This window comes from Fringilla coelebs (genome assembly GCF_963513975.1).
Source record: "Fringilla coelebs genome assembly, chromosome: 3".
Taxonomy (NCBI): Eukaryota; Metazoa; Chordata; class Aves; order Passeriformes; family Fringillidae; genus Fringilla; species Fringilla coelebs.
Window position 1 is genome coordinate 27618393 of NC_140030.1, and position 27818 is coordinate 27646210.

General features: G+C 35.8%; 1 protein-coding gene across 1 annotated transcript in view; it reads right to left on the bottom strand.

The window, feature by feature from the left end:
* Window positions 1-24611, bottom strand: part of EYS (eyes shut homolog) — a gene marked incomplete at both ends in the record, with an annotated part of 593802 nt that extends 569191 nt beyond the window's left edge. The window contains 3 exons of the mRNA XM_084202609.1: window positions 12809-12913; window positions 23622-23825; window positions 24545-24611. Of these exons, the coding sequence (XP_084058735.1) occupies window positions 12809-12913; window positions 23622-23825; window positions 24545-24611 (376 nt within the window). The remainder of the gene's footprint in view (window positions 1-12808; window positions 12914-23621; window positions 23826-24544) is intronic.
* Window positions 24612-27818: the final 3207 nt, after the last annotated feature.

Genomic DNA, 27818 nt, shown 5'->3' on the forward strand with positions numbered 1-27818 from the left:
TCCCAGGCAGAAAAGGGGAAAGAGAAAACTATTCCTAAAATACACCTTTTCAACATATGTTCTTGAAGAAACCCCAAAAAACCAAAAACTACTAACTCAGAGATATGAGGGAGGAAAAGAAAACTTGGATAAGTAACAGCCTATGTTACACAAATGTGATTTGTGTTACCAACCATTACTATTTACAGCACACATTTATGTCATATAGCTGATCTAGTCCACCTTTGGGTCCTTGTGGATGAAAATCTGTACAAGAGCCACAGATTTGCATTCACAGCCCAGAAGGCCAACCATAAAAAAAGCCCATAAACCTTGTAACAAATCCCAAAAGCTGATTCAAAATAGGAATGGGCAGTAGGCCAAGGAAGGGCATTCTCCCCCTGTACTCTTGCCTCTTGAGGCTCCACCTGCATTACTGCATCCAAGAAATGGGGGGTGCTCAGGACAAGAAAGACTTGTTAGAATGGGTCCAGAGAAGAGCCATGAAAACATCCAGAGCACCTCTCCTATGAAGACAGCCTGAAACAGTTGGGGGTGTTCAGACTGGAGAAGAGAAGGCTCTGGGGACACATCATTGTGACCTTCCAGTACCTTAAAGGGGCTTATTAAAAGGAGGGAGAGGGATTTTTTTATACAGGAAAATAGTGACAGGACAAGGAACAATGGTTCTAAACTGAAAGGGGCAGTTTAGGTTAGACATTGGGAAGAAATTCTCCACTGCAAGAGTTGTGAAGGACTGGAACAGTTTATTCAGAGAGGTTATGGTATGTCCCATCCCTGGGATTGTTCAGTTCCAGACTTGACAGGGAGTTGAGGTGGTCTAATGGGAGGTGTCCCTGTCATGGCAGTGGGGTTTTGAACTAGATGATCTTTAAGATCCCTTCCAACCCAAACCATGATGCATTAAAACAATGCTAAAACAATAGGTTTATGATGCTATGTTCAGTTTACTCAATTACATTAGAATAAGTGGAGAAAAAGGGTTCATAAAAAAAGGTAAGTGTAACCAGTGATGCTAAACTCCCAGTGTTCAGTTCATAGCTATGTCTATATACCTTTACCACAGTAGTGAATAAAGGTAATCCTCTTTGCACGTTGAAGAATACTTAGAATTCTTTTATTACAGCAAAAGCCCACATGAATGAAATGAGCATTCAGTCTCATAAAGTGGAGAAACTTCAAGAGAGCAACGTACTCTCTCTTGTAGTATGTGAGTGTCTGTGGGTGGCCATGGGTGGCAAATTAGATATGGGTTTGCAGTGTAATATGACAGAAAAGTGCAATTCAACAAAGATAACAGGTCTAGAGGATGAAGGCAGCTGTCATTCTATACAGCTCATGTGGTACAGAATCCCCCAACACACCATTCTGCTGCATGCACCTTGACATCAGAGAAGTTGTTGATATACCGTTTGAGAAGATAATTTGCGTTAAAGGATTGTATATTTGAAGTAAAAAAAAGAAAAAAAGATTATTAGAAAGATGTAGGTGGGCGGACAAGAGGATTACTCAGTGATAATTTCCTATATAAACCTGAAGAAAGAAAACGACTGGCGAGATTAACTATTTGTTGTGCTACTGGAATGTTACTGCAGCTCTGCACAGCAGAGCTAAATTTATCTCAAAGCCTACCAGAATATGCAACAAATCTGTTTCACTAAAATGTCAATATATTAAAGCCTTCATTAATCTTTAGAATATAATTACATCTTTTTTTATGGAATGAAAACAAGGAGGAAAAGATATGATAATGTGATTAGTTAATGCCGGTGGGCAGCTGAACCCAGCACAGCTACTCACTGAGTACCCTACATGGGGATGAGAGAGAGAATTGGAAGAACAAAAGTAAGAAAATCTCATGGGTTTGGAAAAAGATAGTTTAATGGGGAAAGAAAAATTGTGCATGCAAGCAAAGAAAACGAGGAATTTATTCACTGCTTCGCACCAGCAGTCAGTTGCTCAGCCATCTCTAGGAAAGCAGAGCTCCATCATGCCCAACAGTGACTTGGGAAGACAAACATCCCTCACACCCTTCTTCCCTCATTTTTATATGCTGAGAATGATATCATATGGGATGGCATGTCCCTGTGGTTATTTGGGCTCAGCAGCCCAGCTGTGGCCTCTCCCAACTCCTTGTGCATCCCCAGCCTCCTTGCCAACAGGACAGTGTGAGAAACAGAAAAGTCCTTGCTGTGCAAACACTACTTAGCAAGAAACATTGGTATAATATCAACACTTATTTTGTCACAAATCCAAAACACTGCATTATATGAGGTGCTATGAGGAATATTTACTCCCTATCAGCCAAAACCAATAGAAATTTTTTAAAAAGTAAGGTTTGTTTTGGAAGAAAAGGAAGTTAATTTCATGAAGAGGAAGCTAAATGAACTTGCTTGAAAAAAAGAAACTTGAATTTGACCAAGAAGTTTAACTAAAGTTTAACTAAATCCCAGTTAGCAAAGCTGAATAATTCTCTTGGAATTATGTGCAATCAGTACTATGCTCTATTTCTCTCCTGGTTGATGTACAGACTCCCCATCCAGCTGTCAAAGCATGCTTTTTATTCTCTGAAAGTCCAGCTGACACAGTTGGCACAGTCTGAGTTACAAGCTTAAGGAAGAAAGCTGCTGAATCCTCTCAGGGAGTACTTGCAGACTGGTTTTGGGCTGGATTCCTGCATAGAAAGCAGAAAGAGTAACCAGATATTCAGTTCCCTGTCTAACCACTGTTTATGCAAAATAGACTGGAGAGAAAAACCATGCCTAGTTATGAAGGCAGACTAGAATTTTATACAGGTCTTCTGCACTGCTAACCACAATGGATTATTAATTCATTGTGTGACAGTGCCCATCAGTGATAAATTTGTCATTTGAAGTTGGTCTGCAAGGATATTTTTTTTTCTAAAAGGATGTGTCTTTCCCAGCCGTTTATCAATATCCATTCATAAATGATAAAGTAAAACACATCTGGCAAGGCTGCACTAACATATAGGAGTGAAATAAATGGTACTAAAAGAAGGCATAGAAATGATACAGAGTGGTGACGTATTCCTATGAAGTACAGCATGGTTTAACAACCACATTCAGGCAAATAAGAATATCTTTCTCACTCAAGTGAAAAAAAAACAAGGAAGACAAAAGAAAATGATGCAGAGAGTAAATAAGTAAGATCACAAGGAATTTAGTTAAAGAAACATTTTATAAAGTTTCTTGATGAGAAAAATTCATCACATATAGAAAGGATAAAATCAGTGAACTTTCTATTGAAATGTTTCCCTGAGAAAGTGCATACAGACTTTTTCCATCAATTTACAACTTTTTTTATTAAATCAAATAAATTTCCATCAGCAATTTTGATTACTTGCATGAACAGTCATAAATATATAATAATAATATGCATCTAGACAGATATTGTATGTATATTTATGTGGTATTATTATGAGGTTTTTTTTATCTGAAGGTGGTTTTATCATTGATATGTAAATTGAATTTCTAGGTATCATAAGAAACCTGCAAAGATGAAATTTAACCTACACATGTAACCAAGAAATTTTATGTTGAACTTATTTAACAAAAAAGGTCAGTAAAATGCAGTCAATGGCTCAATGTCCAAATTCAGATCAGTGACAAATGGCATTTCTCAGGGGTCACTATTTGGACCAGCATTGTTTTACATCTTTGTTAGCACTAGGACAATGGAATTTAGTGCACCCTTGGGCAACTTTGCTGACTACACCAATCTGTGTGGTGCAGCTGAGATGCTGCAGGGTAGGGATGATGTCCGGAGGGACTTTGACAGGTTTGAGAAGTAGTTAAAAAATATAAAATGCAAGATTCCATTCCTGGGACAGGGCAATCCCAAACACAAATACAAGCTGAGCAGAGGTTTGGCAGAGGTTTGGCAAGGTTTGCAAGAACAGGACAGAAAGGACAGAAAAGGCCTTGGGGGTATGAGGGTGTGTAGTGAGAGGACAAGATGGGGATGGATTCTAGTACCGAAAGGGAGGTTTATGAAAGAGGGACTTTTTCTATGGGTAGATAGTGACAAAGACAAGGGGCAATGATTTCAAACTGAAAGAGGGCAGATTTAGTTTAGATATTAGGGATAAATTCTTTACTGTAAGGGTGGTGAGGCACTGGAGGAGGTTTACCAGAGAAGTGGTGAATACCTCATCCCTGGAAGTGTTCAAGGCCAGGATGGGTTAAAAAATCTGGTCCAGTGGAAGGTGTCTCTGCAGGAGTGCTGGAACTATAGGATCTTTAAGGTCGGCTCCAATCCAAACCATTCTATGATTCTGTGCAGATACTATTTTATAAAAATATCTGCACCAAAGAAAAAACCTATCCAGTCACAATGTGCATAGATGAACAGTTTGTCTGAAGCGTACAGGCCATATGTAAGAAAAGACATACAGAAGAGTAGTTGACATAATATTATAGAATAAGGGAAAATGAAAATATTTTGTTGAAGAATCAATTAACCTTGGAAAGGGATCCCAACTTAACCATGTAGGTCATCATTAAATTTGATCTTGACTAGGATCATGGGTAAATCTGCTCCTACATTTGCTACATAATGCTGTAGTAAACTCCACTGAGTTGTGCACCTGTTCCTTTCTTAAGAAACACTTATGCAGAATTGATCATTGGTGGCCCTTTATGTTATTGTAAATGCATCAGCTTTGCTTTATTGTTTTTAAAGCGAACTGTGAATCTGGTCTCAGAATTTTCTGGTTCTGTTTGGACTGAGTACTTGATTTGAGGACTGCCTATGGAGATTCGATGCAACAACAGATGTATAGTTTGGGCAGCCTAGACTAAAAGGTGGCTGGAGTACTAATGCTATTAATTAATTTAAAATGTTATTTTTAATTGCTGAAGTCATAACATATGCAGAGAGGGTGACGTTTGTCTCAAACAGTGTACTTCAATTTGGGCAGCAGCTTCATTATTTCAGTCCTCAGTTATCCTCTGAAAAGGACTGCCAATTATATTGAACATAATAAAATTGTGTGGTAGCTTTTGTGAGGTTTCATTTTACTGAACTTTTTAATTGTGCCTTATTACAGCTAATTTTCACTGGTTGTACAGACTGCAATTCTGCCCTTATCATCCTGCTACACATATCATCCTTCCTGTTATTTTTTTGATGATTCACATTTAGTTATAGCACATATGCATTTTCCACTTGTCCTTTTTAGGTCCAGACAGTGGATTAAAGCATAAAATTGCACTTTATTAAAATAGAGGAGCTTTTTCAAGAATCTTAAAGATATAATGAGAAGAACATGGAAGAAAATTATGCAAATTTTAAAAAAACCCCTCCAAAATTCATTAGAAAAGATGAAAAAATGGCATCAGAATACAGCTAAGGAAACCTCTGTCCGCTTTCACTGCAGTGTCTTTAGTCACAGAGTAATTCACATCAGCTGGTATTCATCTCATCTCATCTACCTTCTGCTGGCTAAAACTTGGTTTTCTGAATGCAAGGTCTCCCAGTTTAAACTCTGATACAAAAGACTGGTACCTCTAGCAAAATGTATCTCACCTGTATTAATGTTTTCTACACAACCACAAAATAGGGAAATTAAACCGTAGTATATCCAACTATTTCCTATTTTGTTTGCAACAACGAGGATTGCCATTCAAACAAACAAACCAACAAAACAAAACCCATTGAACTCCCTGGATCATATTAACACTGAAAATGAAAACAACATGAAGAAAGCATGGTTTATAAGTGCTCCTAATATAAATCAGGCATCATGACACTATTGTAATACAAATAGAACAACACTTTCTGTCATGTGTTTCATCCGATATTCTATATAAATCAGTGGAAACATTTATCAATTTAAATAACATGCAATAAACATGATGAGCAGCACAGGAGTAATGCAGAAATGTTTTTTGAAATGTAAGAAGGAAGGTTGTCATGGAAACAGCTAGGTAAGAAATCTTTTTGTTGCCACAATTTTATTCAGCTGCTGATGATTATTCTTTATGTTATTTTAATATATTAGTCTTCCTGAAGTCATCAATGATTTTAATTTTTTCAGAATAAGGTGTTAGGTTAAGAACTTTTCAGATGTAAAGAAAAGACTAATAGCATATTCATGTGCACTGAAACACGCAAAAATGAAAATTTTCGGTTTACTCCTACTCTCATCTGCCTAAAAGACTAAAAGGAAAGATGAATAAAAGAGTGAGTCATTCCCTCCATAAAAGGCTATCATGACACTCTGCACAATATTTTGCTTCAAGTGAAGCAAAGGAAGAAGTAAACCTGTAAAAACAATCTCAACAAATTTGAAATACTTAAAATATTTATCCTACATGACTAAAACAGGTGAACTGAAAAGGTCAACTAGCAGAACTCATCTATAAAAGTAATTTAAAAACTAAAGAAGTTTAAAATAAGTAAAATAAACAAGTAGCAGGTTAACCAGAAAAACAATACACGTACTCAATGACAAAAAAGAAAAGTTCTTGCTAACTAGCCTGTCTGCAAGAAACAGATATTTAATTAGTCTTTATGAGCATACCTGCAACAAATACAAGTTTCTAAATATTTGTTTTCATAGACAAAAAAAAGGTGAAATACCAATGGAAGCAGAATGGCAAGGGTTACAAGTGGCACATTTTCATAAAACAACCTGAAGGATGCAATATAAAACAAATTTGAAAGCAAACCCAAAGAATTAATAGTGTTTCAATGAGTAGCATAAACAGCCAAAATGAAAAAAAACCATCAGGGACTAATAAAAACAATCTGAAGACTGAACAACATAAAAGAAGAAGAATGTACAAAGAAACTTAAAGGCAATAAAACATACAGGGAATGAATCCATGGGCTTGAAAATGTACGTTATTTCTTGGAACAAGAGCTGATCTAAGAGTCTCCATGGATACTTTTTTTCCTGCAAAACATGCTGGTTCACTGTTAGGTAAAAAGTTTTCTGAATGCATTAATCTTAACAAATTTGGAGCACAACACAGGTCCTTTACGACTTTCTCATCAGTTATCTTCCCTTCAATTTTTTGATAGATTCTGTGGAAAATTACATTCACTCTATATTTAGCCAACACCATATTAGTTCCAACATCACATATTAAATCAAGTATCAAATAGTAGCTGCATATATATCATCACTTAAATTTCCTTGGCCATTGCCTCCATCAGTGAAGATGGTATTAAGTTGCACTTTAATTATACTGAATTCAGACTGATCAATACTGATCAGTCCTTATGTTTCTAATGATAAAGGTCACAAGTGAGAGCAAGAGACAGTGCCTCTCATTTTCCTCAGTATTTTTGGTACTGATTGGAGGTTTTCTCTGCTCCAAGGAAAGAGGCTGGAGTTTCTTCCAATAAAATTGATGAAAAACATCAGATTATACCATTCAATAACACAAGGTGCCTTGCTGGGTTGGAACACAGGTTTCAGACTCCTTGGCTTTCCAGTGTCATCATCCAGACAGAGCTGCTATAGGAACAGCACTTGGTTTTATCACAGTACTGAGCAGAAAGTGAATTTAGGGTCTTTCCATCCTGCTTATAGGACTTATTGTTACAGCGCTTTCCCCATATTTCAAGAATCTCATAAAAATTTTCTTATGCTACTTGTATTAATGAATAACCTGAATTTAAATATTTTAGAACTTACTTCCCACGAACTTCATTCTTTGGTGCACAATAGAGTAGAGGACACTAAAATAATGAAGGTTCCTATTTTTACTTTTCTTTTTCTTAAATCTGCTGATTCACAGTATTGATGCTTGTGGGTGTGTGGTGGATTTACCCTGGATGGCTTTCAGACCTCTACCCAGCTATCTACTTTCTTACTGCCTCTTGTCAGCAGGACAGGGAGAGAAAATTAGATTAAATATCTCATTGGTTGAGATAAAGACAGTGAAATCACTTGCTAGAGTGAATTATGGGAAAAATAAACTCAACTTTGAGAAAATGAATCTAATTTATTGCAAATTAAACCTAGAGTAGGATAGTGAGGAACAAAGCAAAAGCTAAAACATATTACACTTCACCTGACCTGCCTAAAGTTCAGAAATAGTGCCAGTAAAATCTCCTGTACAAGGTCATCAGTATAAAGCAGTAACCCATCACCCAAGCTATATTATTATACCATTACTTTCCTGAAAAACATTTTCAGAAGATATTCATCTGAAAGCCATGCATGTCTTTTACTAAGAGAGAAAATGACTTAGGTAATGATTACATGCAATATCCAAAGATATTGTCTGATTCTATTTGACCTTTCTGTATATTACTCCCTCTTATCTTGAGGTGCAAAAATAAAGATCATATTCTGTCCCAAAAATCCACAAAAGTAGACCCTGAAGAGTCCATTACTGAAAGTAACCTATACCTTTTGATGCATGGGCTTCCTATGTTATGTTAATAAAATGAGAATATAGTGCAGGGAAATGAGAAATACAAAACCAAAAGGAAAAAAACCCAACCAAACAAAAAACCAACAACCCTCCCCCCAAAAAAACCCCAAACCCAAAAACGTCAACATCAACCCAAATTGCTTACAAGGAAATTATTTTGTCTAGTTATCTACTTTTAAAATTTGACTCTAGTTATTTCAGGTTTCCGGCAAAGCTGAGATACATTTTTGTGAATTAATGATCTGTATGATTAAATGACCTCATTTCATCCTATTTAGTGACAATATCTTATCAACAGCAGGATGGGCTACTGGAATAATTTCTAAGAAAGGTCTCAGCTGTATTACAGAGAATTTTAATGGATTATTTTTAAAGCTGCTGAAAGGGGATTTGTCATAAAAATAACAGTTTGAGTATTAAAATTGACCACATCTGAAGAAATTGAACTACTTGAAAGTAATTAATAAAGCATAAGATATATTTTCATAAAATGAGCTCACACAATTAAATGCATATATTTTAGGTTTTTTAAATGTGCAAAGTTCTTATTTATTGACAAGGAAAAACAATTGTGGTTCTCAAGGATGAATGAACTCTATATGTAAGTTTGAAAACTTAAACTAAAAAATTGCAGGTTTTAGGTCATTTTAATGGACTGTGTAGGTTACAGAAGCATTTGGGGTAGATCTGGGTAACTCTCTAGAAGAAACTGTCTTGGAAAGTTCAGAGCGACATAAATATGTTTGATTATTGCCTTAATATAGCACAGGTCAATTTGCACATTCTGTGTGCTTTCCCCACTTTAAGCTCTTATTAAGCTCTATAGAAATAAAATAAAACTGGAGGACCACAAGTCTCAATCAAAAGCAGTTTTATCAGATTATGAATCTTCTCTGACAAATTAATTCTCTAACTCCCCCCAACAGCAATGTGCTAGTTGCTCTGAATTTCTTAATCACTCTGCTTTATAAAGACACAGGATCTGAAAGATCCTACTTATTATCAGAAGAAGCCTAAGTATTACCATAACATTCTTGAGTTAATTAACCTTGTTTATTAATCAGGCTAATCAGCTTGCTTTCTTCAGATACAACCAAATATCTACAGCACAGTGTACTGTGAAGAATTCAGCCTTACATTTTCATGTATCATGTGTATGATGTGAGATCATCCATGTTCTCACCGGGCCAGGTATGCATTTTCCAGATGCAACACTGCATACCACAGGTAACCAGATGAGCTTTTGGAAACATATGTATCTTTATAATAAAAAGTGCTAGTCTTACATTCAGTTTGCATGCAAATTCTATAAGATAAAAGATTAAAAAATCTCTATTTCCTTTCAAAACATATATGTTTATTCTATGTTTACTATTATACAGCATCTCTTCATTATTAAGCCATGTCAAGATCATTAGTTAAACTATCTTCACTCATTGCTAATGCAAAACTCCACATCTGTCTTAGCTTAACATTAACGTTTATGAAAGAACAACTAAAAAGAAATTAATCCTTTCCTTCTAAATTGTACTTTAAGAGGACTTATGTTTTTTTTATATTCAAATAAATAATATTGTTATGCCATAATTTGAAGAAAAAAATATTCCATGAATTTGAATGTATACAACTCCTAACTGCAATTACCCTTTTAATGTATGTAACTTCTAACTGTGCTACCCCCGAATTTTTAGTAAAAAGTAAAAAAAAGTGCTGCTCACTTTTGACATGGCAGAAATGTTGACATATTTCTTGCCCAACAAACTTATTTTAAGATGTATCTAGTAAAACAGAGATATTATTACTCATAAAATAATAATCTAAATAAAATTAGAAACAGAACCTTCACTGAGGACAGAGGAAAGATTTTTGTGTTGTTTGTAACATATTTGATATTGAAAAGTCAAATTTGAGAAGATATCAATATACATCTAAAATAAGGTGCAGATACTGTTTTAGACAACAGAGGCAAAGCAGAAAAGTACAAAGACTGCAGCTACCTAATGAATAAAAATGTTATTTGTCTAGTCAGACAGTTAGAGATACAAGTTTTTTCATTTACAGGACCTTAATCATTAGGGAGTATCCAAATTCTTTGTGTTCCCTCGTCTATTGCTGTTGAATACATGTGATTTATTAAATACTTTTATTTTTTATTTACTTACTATTATTTAGTTGCTAAAAAGTCAACAACTACAGTTTCTCTGAGAAGCAAAACTTATTTTTTTCCAGAAATCCAGTGGCATACTGGCTGTCAATGAGAATATGGGGGAAAAACTGTTATTTTTCACTTAAAGATTAACTCAAGTCAGCTGTGTTATCTTTTGAAGTGATGCTCTTTTTAGAACTGAGGAAGCAGTAAAAATACCCAGGAACATAACTTCTTGTGATTTCAGGCAATTTACAGACATTATTTAATCACAGCAATATAGTTGAAATGGTTACATTTGTTTATTTGCACTTTCACCTAGAGAATATGAACGGGGATATTAATTAATTTAGCCAAGGGCACAAATAGAATATGTTTCACATTTAGATTAAAATTCTCCTCTTTTTAGCTCATTGTTAAGTATTCACATCAGTACACAATTTTCCCCTTCTCCAGTTCAGTTTGCTATCATATTAATAATGTGGCTGCAAATTACAGCAAGTCATAACTCCTTTCAGAAATAACTGATCATTTCTACAGATGACCCCTGGTTCACTATGAGGTTTTTTGATCATTTGACTGATGATGATGAACCACTGGTATATACAGTATTGTTTTAGAGTCACTAGAATGAAACTCATAATTTTAGTGTATATGTCCATTACATAAACTTCATTGTTCCAGATCCCACACATACACTGGGAATTATTACAAAAATTAATTGGGTAAGGAAACCGTTACAAAGTGACTGGCTTTTCTTTAAAGAAAGAGAGACAGATGATTAGTAATACAATGACACAATTTTGTTTCCTGTCACTGACATGCATTTTGCTGTATGAAAGAGTTTTCCTTTTAGATCTGTGCAAAGAAAGAGGTGCAGCATGCTTCTGTGTAAAATCCACTGTAGATAAAAGTTTTGGTGAATACCAATAAGAGTCAAACACTGATGATAGCAAAGTGGTGCATTGAATGTGGTAATCTCCATCTCAGAAGAACAAAGGAGACAATGTTTGTGTTAATATTTTCCTACAGCCTCTATTAAGTGTAACACCTGGCAGGCTTACATTTGTCTCAGTGAAGCAACAAACTCGAAAGCATCGCCTTATCTTTAAAGATATAACTCAGTATTGTCTTCAATTCCCAACTCAGCAGATACGGACCTTAAGGCATTTAAAGATCTTATGTTATTAAATACATTAAAGTTCTCTTTTAAAAAGTTGTTCAGTTTCAGAGGGTTCATTGGAGACCTGTGATTCAGTACTCTGACATTTCCAGGCTTTACTGATCACCATGAGTTTATCTTCAAAACACCGCAGTACTATACGTACTTCTTAGTCCATAACCATATAAAATTTGTTTCCTTGACCTTATTTCCATAGCAACAATGAGCTTATAAATGCATATATACAAAAAAAAAACATTTTCAAATTAATCAATAATTTATCATCCATATTCATGAATTAACTTGCAAGTTGCAAAATTGGTACCCCAGGCTCCTTCAAAGCAATTTCTAAGGTTAGGAGTTTCTAACCCACACTTTTCTATGTTTTCTTAGTCAACACAAAATAACATGTAAAATCTGAAATTAAACAGTGTATATATAATTAGAAAAGCAAAACTTTCAGTATCATAAATCTTTCTCCCTAATTTTGATTGGTCTTTTTCTGTTGTTCTTAGTTCATTTGCCACCTGGACTGATGCATCTTGGATGTCCCTTATATCCTCTAGCATATCTTCCAGCCTTTTAAAATACCTTGGATACTTCAGGACATTTCAGACACCCCAAAGATCAGGCAACCAGATTGAGGTCATACAAACTTTAGAGCAATGTTCAGTTCCTTTGGGAATTAGTAATTTGGCCAGTGGAATAGGATTTGGAAGATTAGGGTTTTTATGTTTGCTAAATTTCAACATTCTGCTGCCTAAACCCTATATTGTTTGAAAGAATGTGTGGCTGTAAGGTGTCTATACCTATATACACAAAATAATTAAAAACCTTCAGTTCTATTTCTTTCCCAATATGTTCCAGTACTGCAAGTACTCTTTTATCTAAGAAATCTATAATTTATAAGATTCTCTTATGACAAATTAGAGAAAAAAAAATCTTTTTATTAGTCTAAAAAACTAGCCCTGTACATTTCAAAAAGCAAGCAGAATGCTTGAATTATGCAAGATTTTATAGCACTTGAGTAGCAAGTACTGTGTCATATTGTGCCAAGGTAGGAATTGTATAAAAATTACAAATGCTTACCAAAGGGGCAATTGCATTTGAAGCTACTTATGTCCTCTTCACAGGTTCCTCCATTCCAACAGGGTCTGTCTTGACACTCATTGATGCGAACAGAACATGTTTCTCCTGAAATTTTGATTTAAAAATGAAAAAAAGGACAAATAGGCTGACATGTTGAAATCATAGAGACACATTTGCAATGAAAAAAGTCTATGGGATTGTCACAGTCTTTGTGGTGACCCCACTGGCCATGGTACACCATACTACTGATAGACTCACTGTGTGTCATGAATTTTTCTGCTTCATTGGTTACAGGGCAGTCCATTTTGACAGGCAACATTGGAAGCATTACAATCAGGAAAACAGAAAGTTTTCCTTCTGAGGTTATACAGACTCCTGATGTTTTTTTTTTTCCAGTATACAAAGCTACAGCATTCAAGAAATTTTTGTCGAGTTTTGTCAGTAATTTCCTTTCATTTTGCTCTCTGACACCTTTGAAGCAGAATTGTGAAGTATCACTGACTATGAAAATCAGGCCAACACTAATTTACAGACATTTATGTGCAATAGAACAGTTCAGCCTATGCTCTACAGCAAGTTGTCAGTTCTATAATATTGGACAAAGGCGGAGTAAGATCAAATCATGAAAGAATATTTAATAAGGCAAAATGCAGATAAAGGGGATGAAACAATTAAAAGCAAATCTAGAAAGTATAGTGAAAAGTAGATTTTTAATCTGCAAAAGTGATTGCTTTGATATGTAACAGGAAGTTCTGTTTCCAATATATTGGGTTTGTGTGGCGAGATTTTGGTAGAAGGAGGAGCACTGGGATGGCTTCTGTGAGAAGGTGCCAGAAGATACCTTCATGTCCAAGAAAGCCAATACCAACCAAGTCCAAGATAGACACGCTGCTGGCTGAGGCTGGCTGGACCAATCAGAGATGGTGGTAACATGATAAGATATTTAAGAAGAAAGAAAAAAAGTTCTTGCACATTTATGCAGCCAGAAAACAGCTGAGTGGGAATATGTGAGGGGAACAGCTCTGCGGACACCAGGGTCAGCAGAGGGGCAGGAGGTGCTCCAGGGACCGGAGCTCAGATTCCCCTGCAGCCCCTGGTGAGGCAGCCCATGGTGAGGCAGCTGTGCCCCTGCAGCCCTTGGAGGAGATCCATGCCAGAGCAGGTGGTGCCTGAAAGGAAGCTGTAAACCCATGGGAGGTCTGTGCTGGAAAAGGCTCCTGGCAGGGACCTACAGCCCCTTGGGCAGAGGAGGAGCAGGACTGATGACATGACTTGTCACCATGTGTGGGATCACGCTGGAGCAGCCTGTACTTGAAGGACGGCATGCCATGGAAGAATGACCCATGATGAAGTAGTTTGTGGAAAACTATTTCCCCTGCAGTGGACTCATGTTGGAAAAATTCATGGAGGACTATTTCCTGTTGGAAGAATCCCATGATGGAGCAGGGAAAGGACTCCTCTTCCTGAGCAGCAGGAGAAACCACAGATGATGAATTGACCATAAATCCATTCCCTGTCTCCCTGTGCTGTTGGCAGGGGGCATGTAGCACTGGGAAGGAGGAAGGTGTTTTTAAAGGTCTTATTTTACTTCTCATTATCCTGCTCTAATTTAATTAGCAATAAACTGAATTAATAGCTCTAATTCTAGTCTGTTCTGCCTGTGATGATATTTGGTGAGTGATCTTTCCTTCTCTCAACCCACGAACCCTTTGTTATATCTTCCCTCTCCTGTCCAGTTGCAGAGGGGAGTGATAGAGAGGATTTGGTGGGTGCCTGCTTTCCAGCCAGGGTTTACCCACTACATCCAGCCATAGGAATATGGACGTGAATCACCTTCAGTAGTTATAACAAGTCAGCACTATGGAAAGCAGGCTGGGCTTTCTGTGTATCTTACAGCAGAAGATAAAAAGAAACCAAATGCTGATATTCTTCTGAATTCTTTCCATGGTGAAAATAATTTGATCTCTTCTCTGCAGCACACCGGCATGCCCTCTCGTAGAATCATATCAACCAGGACTCTTGGCTCTCAAAATCTGTATCTACTAGATACAAAAGGTCTTCTTTGGAGAAATGAAGCACCAAGATTCTCTTCCACACATCAACTTGTGATAGAAGGGCTCCTACTGGGTTTTTTCTATCTCTAAACATGCTCTGCATTTTCCATAAGATTTGAAGGTATATGTATGAAAATGGGGAGAAAAAGCATAGTCCAAGGAGAGTTGAGGTAACTCAGTAAACTAAAAAGCTTTCTGCTAAGAGCAGCTGCTGAATGCTCTCTAACATATGCCATGGCACCAGTGAGCATTACAGCAAGGACTGGCCAACATATAAATTAATTTTAAAGTTCTTTAATTTTTTAAAGAATTTTCTTTGAAGTGCTGATAAGGTATTGGCGCTATATGCAATCTTGCTGCTCTAATTCTGATATTTTGCATTCCTTTTTCTTTCCTGTTCAGGTCCCTGATTGTGGTGGGATTATTATTTATCTCTTTTGAGGGAGATAAATAAAAATGCATGGCATCTGTTCCTTTTGGATAGGCTGGCGGAGAGTAGCACAAATAGCACAAACAGAGTTTCCTGCAGAAGTAAATTGTCTGGCCACAAGCCATGGGCAAGCTGAAGCATGTACTAGAAAAAACTCCTTGAAACAGATTCTTTCACGTCCCTTGAATTGTTAAAGGCTAAAGCAAATGCAGTTTCAAGGGAAATAATAGAATGAGAGCATCATCATATACTGATGATATCTAAGATAACATGCAAGGGGGAATTTAGGAATTCATGTTCTCAGAGTACAAAGGTAATATGTGGGCAGTATTTAAAAATATTTCAGAGAGAATCAAAGAATCAATGAATCTACTGTGAAACCATATTTTCTGAGTATTTGAGACATGAAAAAAGCTGGGCAGATACAGAGAAGCCTTTTGTTTTCAGTATGCAGCTCCTCTCAACTATGCATTTGAAATGTATGATGAGAATCTTCTTTGAAATTCAGATAAAATTTTTAATTGGCTACAAATTACTTTCAGCATCAAAGTATGTTAATATAATTTTTTTTTTGGTTTATGCTTTTAAGGTTAAAATTAATACAACACATTCCAAACATAATTACTAGTAAAACATAATATTTAATTAGCTATTTAATAAATCATAGCTTTAGGTCTGAGATCCTATACATTTTAAAGGCATATTATCACCAATTCTGATGTACAAAGAGAATGTTAAAAATCTCCGTGAGCCAACTATACTTGTACTAATACTACAGAATATTTTATGCTGTATAAAATTGCAGTGTTCTCAAATAGATAACAGATAATTACAGGAAAGTCTGTCACTTGCAAATTGCATTGCATGATCTTTAACAGCAACATTTCCTACTGGCACACTGATAATACACAAGGCATTATTCTGCAGGAACACAAAGGTGTTGAGAAGAACATAAGGAGCTGAAAAGATGAATACTAAAAAAAATAGCAAAGATATTTCATCATCCTCAGTGTTACTGATATCACTTACTCTCCTTAAAATAACCATGCTATTTTAGCAAATGGAGGAAATCTGAAGTTCTCAGGTAAATATAACTACAGATGAAAGACAACAAAAAAAATTAAGTTTCAAAAGTCTAAAGGATGAACTCTCATTGAATATTCCTTACCTTCAGAAGTGCAACTCAGTAAGATCATTAGATTGAAAGTTTGAACTTTTCAAAATTTGGATGTCTTTTTTCTGCTTAACTTAAAGACATTAATTTTGCAATTTATCTGAATTTATCAAACTATCGTTTAATTTTGTAGAATATCCACAAAATTGAGGGGTTTTTTGATATCAAAATAAGTTCAATTTCAAACTGTTTTCAAACATAATATTCAGAGATTAGAATAAATATCTGAAATTCATTCAGAAATTAGAATAGAACTGAAATAATTCAAGAGCTTATTTTCTTAAGGTAATACACATTATATTTAAAGCACCTCTTATTGAGTGCCACCACCACTAAAACATTTCTGTCTGAATCACAAAACACATGCAAAAAGATCAATATACAAAGTTTCTTTTAAATACTGTTTATACCAACTTTTGTTTTATAGGCAATATGAAATACAAAATTTGACAATGTAAAGGCACACAGAACAACCACAATGAAGAAAAGGATGTGTAAGAATGTTTTTTTTCAGTAAAACTCCTTACTTGAGATATTCAAGACATAAAATTAATCTTTCTTTTCTGAGATCAGATGAAAAGCAAATGATTTAAAATTCTGCTTAATGTAATCTTAATGAAGTGCTATTAAAAAAAAAAAAAGAAAAAAAAGAAAAAAAAAAGAAAAACACAAGGGTTATATAAAGTTCAAGAAGAAGCCAAGATACTAACCAGGTATTTGAGGACTTTTTTCACAACACCCCTGTCTTACTGTCCAGCATTTTATAAAATGTGAATAATTGCAAAGCATTCCAGTTGTGTACCTGATAATGAATTGTGAAATTTTGTTGCTTGCTAAGCAACATAAGCTATTCTGTTAGATAAGAGATGCATCAACCTGAGTGATGCTTCTGCTGACTTTGCAGAAAATGCAGTTATGAAAAAGAAAGACAGATTGTCCAGGTGAGGCTTTAGTGAACTTGACAGACATTTCTTTTTCTCAACTTTGTTTTTCTACACACTTGCTCATTTTTAAATTTACTTTGAGGTCTTTTCTGTGTAAGATATTGTAGTAGCTAAAAATCCAAAACAAATCTAATTTTTATTTACATCATACAGAGTAATCCTTTCTGTGAATGCCTATTACAGATTGAAAATTTATATGATGTGTCAAACCACTCCATCCTCTTAGCTTCCATGAAAGAGTTTTAACTCAGATAAAGTCTGTGACTCTTCAAATGTAAACTGCCCTGAGCCCATCTCATCTATGTCCATGGGATTACATTGTACATTTGACAGTCTGCTCTGGCACAATGTGCCAGCAATAATCAATCTTCCCTAGCAGAAAAAGCCATCCAGAGCCCCTGAAAAGGTTGCACTACCCAATGCCCTGAGCTGCAGACCCAGCCAAGCCTTGATATGCGGTGGAAGTGTCAGAGCAGGCATGAGCTGTGCTTCTGGGATGGTCTAGTCCTATCAAGATGTGAACTGTATGGATGGAAGTGGAAGCAGGTGCTTCAAATGCAGAATGTGTGTGAGAAAAAAATGAACCTGATTGCCTTTCTTTGTCAGCAAAATAAATGTTTTCCAGATGACCCTGCTTCAGGCAATTCCTGTAAAGCAGCTATCAGAGTGCTGAGAGCACTGACATACCCAAATTGTCTGCAGCAGACCCACCGAGGTGCTTCCTACAAACCACACCTATTGCCAATGAGTTCAGCTGTGGGTACTCTGATCTGCCCTGAACTATTCTGTGGGTGTTTTAATTTCCAATCCTGCTTCTCCCCCAGTATCAAAAGTGATCTTGAAAGGTTTGTTTTTGTTTTTTTTTTTCTTTTTGGATGGATCGCTTATATGTATATTACAGATTTGTCTCTGGTTCTGTGTCCTACTGCTTCTAACTTGATCCTGGATCTGATCCATAGATTGTGCTGTCTGGAGCTTGTCAGGGACCCTGTTACCAGACACTGGTTCTGACTTCTCTGTGTGGATGCTGCAGAACTGTGCTTTGCTTAGTGATGGCAACATTGCACTGAGGTTAAACTTGGATTCTAGCTTGTGATTCCTCTCATGGAGCTGCCTTGATCTTGCTGCTCCCTGTAAACAGGTTCAATATTCATAAAGTGTTAGGGTGTCCATCACCTGTTCTAGACTTGATTTGTATAAGGGATTAAGCTTTAAACTTACTTATGTCAAAAGGGATTTACCTTCACATAACTTCAAGTACTTTCCTTCAAAATTTGTTTTACTTGATGGCATGGAGGATATACAATCACACCCATTACAGAAGGAGAAAACTATTTAAAAACATCCAAAGAATGTAAAGCCAATTAATAATGTACTGAAAATACAAACACTAAAATTTCCTCAGATTGCAGATATCACATGGGCTTCTCCTGTGTATTTGTGGAACAAAAAAGTATAAAACCCAGAAATTTAAAGTAATGGAATGCTTTCAAAAAGCCCACATGCCATTTTTCTCTACTTGGGCAAAAAAAAAAGAATGATGAAGAGCATGACATTTAGAATATATGAATATCAAACTCAAAATGTCACTGTGAGGCCTATATTAGTAATAAGCTTTAATACTGTTATTTATTAATTACACACAGGTGAAGCAATGACAGACTGTATTTTGCTATGTGGGGTACAGTGTATATTCAGAATGAAGAGCTTTCCCAAATCTTAACTCTACAATCAATATTGTATAGGTGCAAACCCTCGAGAGAAACCAGTGAGGCAACAGGAAACATTGCTTGTCTGCTTAGAGTTCTCAGTAACTGCCTTCACATTTTTGTGGGCATCTTAACAGAAAAGAGTTTTAATGAAGGACATGTGTAGATAAATATGGGATTTTTTCCAAATAATTCCAGAAGGCATTCCTTTAAAGCAGAAGTAAACAGAGTGCTATTTATTTAGACATACCAGTCATCATGAAAGCTGTAATTATTTGATGCTGAACATTGATGTATTGAGATATAGTTAACACAAAGATATGGGAGGAAGGACAGACTAAGAATTAATCTGAATGTGAACTGAGAATTACTCTGAAGCATTATGCTAAATTAGAAGGACTGAACTAGAAAATTGGCAATATAGAGGGTCACCACATGACCAAAAGTTAAAAAAGATTGAAAAGTTATTAACTTAATTTTTAAAATCATATTGCGACTTCCAAGTTTGACATGTATGAAATTCTCTTATAGGCAGTGGGGACTACTTTGATATTTTATCTGAAAGTGAATTTACTATTTATGAAGAAAAACGGAGTACATCTGGATTAGTAAAAAAAGCTAAATTACAGAGAAACAACATAACAAACAAAAATGAGATAAGACTAAATGTGGTGTTTTTAGTTGTACACAGAGATACAAATCACTAATTCATAACATGCAATTATGACTGAACTTAAAATCTGTTTTGTACGGGAAAATATCCCAGGATCATAAACCCTCAGAGATTATGAAAATGTAATTGCTAGGGTAGTGATAACATTTTTATAAGTTTAAACAGCCTTTTATTAATTGTTTGCGGTTTGTACTCTGAAAAATCACAAAAAATATTCAGTACATGTGGTAATGACTTATACCTAATGGGTAATGTTATGATATTTCTTTCTTTAAATTTACTTCTATGGAAATGCCATTATATAATATCTTATTGTGTGATAAAATAAAGATTCTTTTAAAGTGTTTTCCAGCAATGTATAATTATGTCATCTATATAAGCAAGTCCTCACAGTAACAGTCACAGAATGGCTGAGATTGGAAGTGACCCCTGAAGTAAATTTTTCCAATCCCCCTGTTCAAGCTGGAACAGCCTGGGCCAGTTTCACAGAACCATGTACAGATAGCTTTTGAATATCTCCAAGGATGGAGACTCCATAGCCCCCCTGTTCAATCTGTGGCAGTGCTCAGTCACCCACACAGTAGCAAAGTATTTTCTGATGTTCAGATAGCAGCATCTGTGTTTCCCTTTGTGCCCATTGCCTCTGGTTCTGTCACTGAGCACTGCTGAAAAGAGCCTGGCTCCATCTTCTGTACACCCTCCCTTAAGGTATTTATATGCATTGATAAGATCCCTCTCTGAGACTTTTTTCTTCATGCTGAAGAGTTTCAGCTTCCTCAGCCTTTCCTCACAGAAGTTAAAAAGGACTGGATCCTCTATTGACTACTGGAATACACCACTGGTTACTTCTGAAAAGGTTGACTCCATAACAAACATTTCCTCTGGACTTGGTTACTCCTCTAGTTTTCAGTTCACCTCACTCTCTACTCATCCAGCCTATACTTCATCAGCTTTTTCATGAGGATCTTGTGAAAGTTCATGCAGAAAGCTTTGTTAATGTCAAGGCAGACAGTACACATTGCTCACCTCTCATCTACAAGCTAGCCATTTTGCTCTGGAAGTTTATCAAGTTGGTCAAGTATGACTAATCCTTTTTGAAACTGTGTTAATTACTTCAGATGATTTTCTTGTTGCTCATGATTTCCAGGATTAACTGCTCCATTACCTTAATAAGGATCAAGCCAACAGTGAGCTGTTTGAAGTTTTCCAGCACTTCATTTTTGCCCTTCTTGAAAAGTGACATTTGCTTTCCTCCATTCCTTGGGTGCTTCTGCTAATCAATATGATCTATGAATATTAAATGACAGTGACTTTGCCATGACATCTGCCAGCTCTCACAGAATTACATATCCAAAGAGAGGCAACAAAACTGCTGAGGGGTCTGGAGCACAAATCATATGAGGTACAACTGATGGAGCTAGGTTTGTTGAGCTGGAGAAAAGATTGAGGGGGAATCCCATCACCCTCTTCAGCTACTTGAGAGGAGGCTGTAGCAAGGTGAGCATCAGTCTCTTTTACCAAGTTACAAGTGGCAGGATGAGAGAAATGGCTTCAAGTTGTGCCAGGGGAGGTTTAGAAGAGATATGAGGAAAAAAGATCTTCACTAAAAGAGTGGTCATGCATTGGAATAGGTTGCCCAAGGAAGAGGTGAAATTGCCACACCTGGAACTGTTCATTAGGTGTGTGAAATGGGGCACACGGGGATATGGTTGGGCAGTTAACATGGTAGTGCTATATTAACATTTGGACAGTGTTTTTTTCAAATTAATGACTATAAAATTCTATTATGCTGTGATTTATGGGTGCATCCCAACAGGGCCCATGGGCATGCACATATGCAGCTTGCCCAAGTATTATGTGACAACTGTCTCACCCATTAAGGCTGTGTCTTACTTGCTTCAGACCTTTTCTCTGGTCTCCAGGATGGTGGATTTTTGAAGGACAATTTTTCCAGTACAGACTGAGACAAAGGCAGTATTTATGACATCAAACTTTTCCATGTCCAGTCTCATTAAGAATGGGACATTTTCCTTTCTCTTCCCTTTGTCACCTTTTTGATGTCTTTCACATTTCTTGTCACATTCAACTTGATCTTTGACCTTCCTAAACTTTTTGCTGCATGCTCAGATAGTGTCTCTCTATTTCCTACCAGGCTACCTGTCCTTGCTTCCACCCTCTGTTGGTATACTTTTTTTTTTGGGTTGAATTTGGCCAGGAGTTCCTTAATCATCCATACAGGCCTCCTGGTATTTTTTGTTCACTCTGAGACAAATAGCTCTTGAGCTTAGAAATTGTGATAGATTTTCTTAGGCCCTTCCCTTGAGTGTTGTATCCCATGGGGACTCTTCCAAGCAGATCTTACGCTCCACATTACTGTCCCTGTAGAAGATATCAGAGTGGTTGAAGTTCCCCATGAAGTCCAGCAAAATACAAAATAAGGCTTGAAGTTTAAGCAGCAAGATGGAAATATATTGTGTTAGATTTTGCACATATTTTCCAAATACCATGTTCTTCACTTCTATTCAGACGTACAATTTTGCTATCATAATGGAATTTAAGTCACTTCAGGACAATTCTCTTTTCTATTGCACATTTATTAATAAATGGGCATGAACAGGAAGTAACATCTTTCATTAAATGTGCAAGCAAATGACCAAGAGATTATATAAACAACTAAAATTGAGGACAACAAATCTGCAAGTGTTTATCACATACATAAATGTGCAAATGAATATATGTAAATGAAATATGTAAATTAATGTAAACATATTTGAAATTAAAAATGTTTGTTAAATGTTAAAAGTATAGGTAGCTAGCCAGAATATAATGTAATGAAAATATAATGAATATAATGAGTATAATGAATGTTTTCATATAATGAAAAAATAGCACTGAAATTATTTTTACTTAGCATTGCAGTGATTTAACTGGGACTTATAAATACAGTACTACACACACTCTTTGGACTAGGGCAAAAGCCCTCAGCAGCTTGGAAGAAGAAGGTGTAAGTTAATGTCTAGTTAGTACAAATGACACCGTGCATACTGTGCTATTTATTTTTGCCTTTCTTAGAGATGCAACAGACTGTAAATAGAGAAGCATTTTGAGCATTAATTGCCTGTTGATGATATAGACTAAAGGCTGGAAATGCAACTCTTTGGTATTACTGTATTCAAAATTATTTTCTGTCTCCCACATGTAGTCTGAATATTACTATTATTCATACAAAACAGAAATTAGTACAAAAAGAAATCATAGCATCAGGTTGTGTAGAATTTATCTAATGCAATGCAAAAATCTACAGCCCATCTCTTCCTAGAAAAGATGTCTAGGACAGACAAAAGCCCTACCTCCCTCCAGTGTATAGAAGGGAAGTCTGAACAACTCACTCAAATATAGCTGATTATATTCTATACATGCCAAGAGATGGTACTGGTGATCTCATTCCTCCTCAAGCTCACATTTTCCTGTTCTGTAACAAATTATTTGTTCTTATCAGACTGTGTATGACTTGAGCCATAACATGTAAGACTGCATAACTGTGAAATTAAAATGATGCAATTAAAATTGTATTTTGGAACGACATTGATTTTTTTCCCATCAGAATCAAAGCTAATACTCTGAATTGTGCATTTAGTGGAGGGAAGGTCAGCTGGGGAGCTGTGAGGAGGGACAACATAAGAATTTCAATGCTAATTAAGTTAAAACTCCATCACAAATGTATGCATATTTATATATAATTGTAATTAAACAGTCACATAAACATTGCTTACTTAGGGTGGGACAAACACATCTATAATACATGGCGCTTCAAAAGAACAAAACTTACCTGTGAACCCAGCAGTACAATGACAAGAAAAGTGGCCACTTAAATCCATACAAGTAGCTCCATTTTTGCAAGGTGAACTTGAGCATTCATTAACTTCAACTTCACAGAAGGGTCCTTCATATCCAGGCACACAGTAACAGCTGTAATTATGCAAGTGGTCCTGGCAGAATCCATATTGAGAACACTGGTTTCCAATGCAGTTGTCTATATCGAGTTCACAAAATGTGCCAGTGTAACCAAGGGGACATATGCATCTGTTATTGAAATGAGAGGAGAGGAGAGGAAGGGGGGAAAAAATTCAACTAAATGGCTAGCCTGGAATATATAGGTCAATTATCACTAATAATGTTAACAATACTCTGCCTTAACATTACCCACAGATGAATCACAATTTTTTTTCAATCTTCTTTTCTTACCTTTAATTAGTCACTAAGTAACTTCATTTCATATGCACTGCTAGTAATAATTAAATTAAAATCTTAGTTATTTCCATTGGAAAAACTAGGAGCTATATTCATATTAAGCTTCTAATGAAAATATTGAAAGACAAAACTCTTATAAGTATGAGTACTATGCATTTTAATGTTTTTTTTTCTAAAAAAAAATGGTTAGCTGCTACATTATCTCTAAAAATAAACAATATTACAACCCCTTTGGATATAAAATCGGTACAAAAGTGCTTAATCGTTGGCAACAAAAGTTACAATTTCTGTCTAAACAAAGAAAAAGTATCTATAGAATACTATAGATATTTTTCAGTATATTTAATAAAAATTTTTCAGAATATTTAATTCCAAAATTTAGGCAGAGATCTAAATCATGTAAGGCTGGAGATGACTTTTTCATGGTTACCCTTTCTACCTTTTTGTTTTCTTTTGCTGTATGAATGAAAACAAATCTGGATTATCTCATAGCGGACCCACATCTCATAAAATTAGAAAATCCCTTGTACTTGGCACTATATTCTTTGATTGATCCTCTCCTTATCATGTCCAGAGGTGTCCTCACACATGAGGTAATTTTGTTATAATACATATTCTTGACCCACAGAGATGCTATCCAGAAGATGGAAAGAACTAGCAAGTTAAAGAAGCTTTGATTATAGTAATTTTCTCTGCTGATCCATCTAGCAGAAAGAGTATTTTTCCCTTTATTTTTAACATAAGTGAATACTCATGTGGCTCTTTGCTCCTTTCCTTGTTTATAGTGCCTGCATTTTTTATGGTAGATATATAGAAACTAAATCAGGAGCTGTGTGCCTTGGAGTACAGCTAATGGACACCACCTGCTAATGGACTTTTAGTCCAGGGACCAAAATAGAGCCTGCTTGAAGTAAGATGAGAAGTACTTTCACACCTCCATATCTCATTCAGTGTGGTTGTGAGCCCTTCATCACTACCATTTTTGCTCTACATATCCATTGCTACAGCAGCAATGACTCAAGTATATATAGCTGTTGTATTCTCTCTTCCAGCCTCAGTCTCTTCTTAGTAAATGAGAAATCTCTGCCTTCTCTTGAGAGCCTCAGCCAATTCTGTTTCTCATTTTTAAGGGAATGGAGCATACAAAAATATCATACATACTTTACTGTGCTGATTTTGGATGGTGTAGAGCTAATCTTCACAGTGGCTAGTACTCATTCTCTTAATTTTAATACACTGTTTTGGATTTATGCTGGAAACAGAGTTGCTAACATAGAGATGTTTTTGTTATTGCTGAGCAGAGCTTACACAGAGCCAAGGCCTTTTCTGCTTTGTGCACTGCCACACTGGTGAGGAAGTTGGGGCTGCATGGGAGGCTGGGAGGAGACACAGCCAGGACAGGTGACCCAAACCGACCTAGGAGATATTCCAGACCATGGGACATCATGATCAGTATATCAAATGTGGGGTAGGAGGAAAAAGTGAGGGCCATTTTGACTCATGGTGTTTGTCTTCTGAAGCAGCTGTTATGTGTGATGGGGCCCTGTTCTCCTAGACATGGTTGAACACCTGCCTGCCCATGGGAAGCAGTGAATTCATTTCTTGTTTTGCTTTGCTTGAGTGCATGGCTTTTGCATTTCCAGTTAAACTGTCTTTATCTCAACCCATGAGTTTTCTAACTTTTACCCTTCCAATTCTCCATCCTGCTGGTGCAGGAGCGAGTAACTGCATTGGGCTTGGCTGCAGGTGGTGTTAGACAATTACATTTATAGTTAAATATAAATTTTGACTTGCATAAAATTTCATTATGCATAAACACTAAAAGCAGGTGTGCTTTTAGCTACCTTTAGTTGCACATTTTCTGAATCTATCTACAATAATATGGTAAACAACCAGTCATATTAATCTTTGTGGCGTAGTTAATCAATCTATTTATTTTTTTTACAGTAACAATTAGTGTGCGCACTGTAAACATGTAAGTATTCAATCATTCTTTGAAAATGTGGCTAATATCATTAGCATTGAATAGAAAATTTAACTTAGAGCTCTCCTTAACAAAAATTTGAGGATGAAGAATTTTCTGTCCTTTCCTGACTATTACTAGTTGTATAGCTTATCTTCAGAGACCACAGAAGAGCTACACAGAAACAGATGTGATGTAGAATCTTCTCGTTTAGGTTTCATACTTCTGATTCCATACTACAAGTAATGATGTAATAAATATCTTATTTTCAAGTGCTTTGGTGTTTGAAGAAATCAAAACCAGCTAGGAATGAAATGCACTTTGTTTTTTCTAGTGAAATTATACCTGGATTTTTTTTAAATTTAGTATGGGTCATCTCCTAAACAGTGTACCTCAGTGCTGTACTATTATTATTATTGTTGTTGTTGTTGTTGTTATTATTATTATTATTATTATTATTATTATTATTATTATTATTATTATTATTATATTTTTATTGGAATTCAATTTATTTTTATTATCTTCAGCAGTACTAAAATACTGAGCATGATATCAGAAACTTTGAGGCATGGATTGATTTTCAGTCTTGTTTGCTTTGAAGCATAAATGTTTCTCTACAATAAAAATGGAATAAAATTGTATACAGATAAATACAATACCAGAATTTCTATTTTCAAGTATATTTCTATCTCAGGGAACTTTTATTTTGTCCATATCAGAGGGATGACCTGGGTCTGCACTGGCATCTCAGTGCAGGGGCTCAGTCCCTCCATGGGCTGTCTGGGTGTCACTCCTCGTGCTGGAGTCAGTAACTCCTCCCTCTCCTGCTCCATCTTCAGCTCTGGGATGGCCTGTTCAGTATTAATTATCCCTTTTTGCCATTGAAAGGTGAACTGTACACACATAAGTGGTCAAAAAGGTTATTTAGTTTCCCTTTGACTTTTTATATGCATCTCTATTTTCTATAGAAAAGCTGTTGCATAACTTATTACAGAGGTATTCCCTAAGAAATTGTGACATACAGCCACCCACCTCCTGGAGTTGGAGAAGTGAGGAAAAGCATTTCTCCTCTTTCTCTAATGGAACAAGCCTATTATTGCCGCAGACAACTGTGTATTTCACAGTACTAACTTTATATGGCACTGTCAACTAGGTCCTGCAGTCAAATTGCATATATGGTATAGGATGAATAAACTTGTAAAAAGAAAATTAGATACAAAAAATATTCTAATAAAACAGCTCAATTTACCCAGCTGGAAGAAAATGGAAAAAGTCAAGGATGAATAATATAATAGAAGCTTTAAATGTTGTGATACTCAGAAATTATCTAAATTATGTTCACTTTTCACAATCTTGCTGGCATCATGCAAAGAAATGTTTCATATTCTAAAGCATTTTAGTCTACAATGTGTCCCTTTACTCTTTTGTGCTGAGATTAGTTGATTATTTAATTGTGTGCACTGAAATTTGTATACTGAATACTGAAGAATGTGATGGTAATTCAAGTTTTACCATACACCAAACTTAATTTTTTAATGAGACATTTTCCTGCATGAAAAATATTGAAATTATGATGTCAGAGATATAGCTATTGAATAAAATACATTTTTAAAATATATTAGCTCATCATATAATGACTTTTTAAGCAGTGGTAAATCCTGCAATTTTCAACATTCAAGCTTACTGGCCTTCAACATTCTCCTTGCTGGGCTTTCCTAGGGTTGTGATAAATGCAGGACTTCATCTGAACACACTGGACTGAAGAAATGGGAACTGGGACAGGTAATGGAAACTACGAGTTTTAAATTTTGT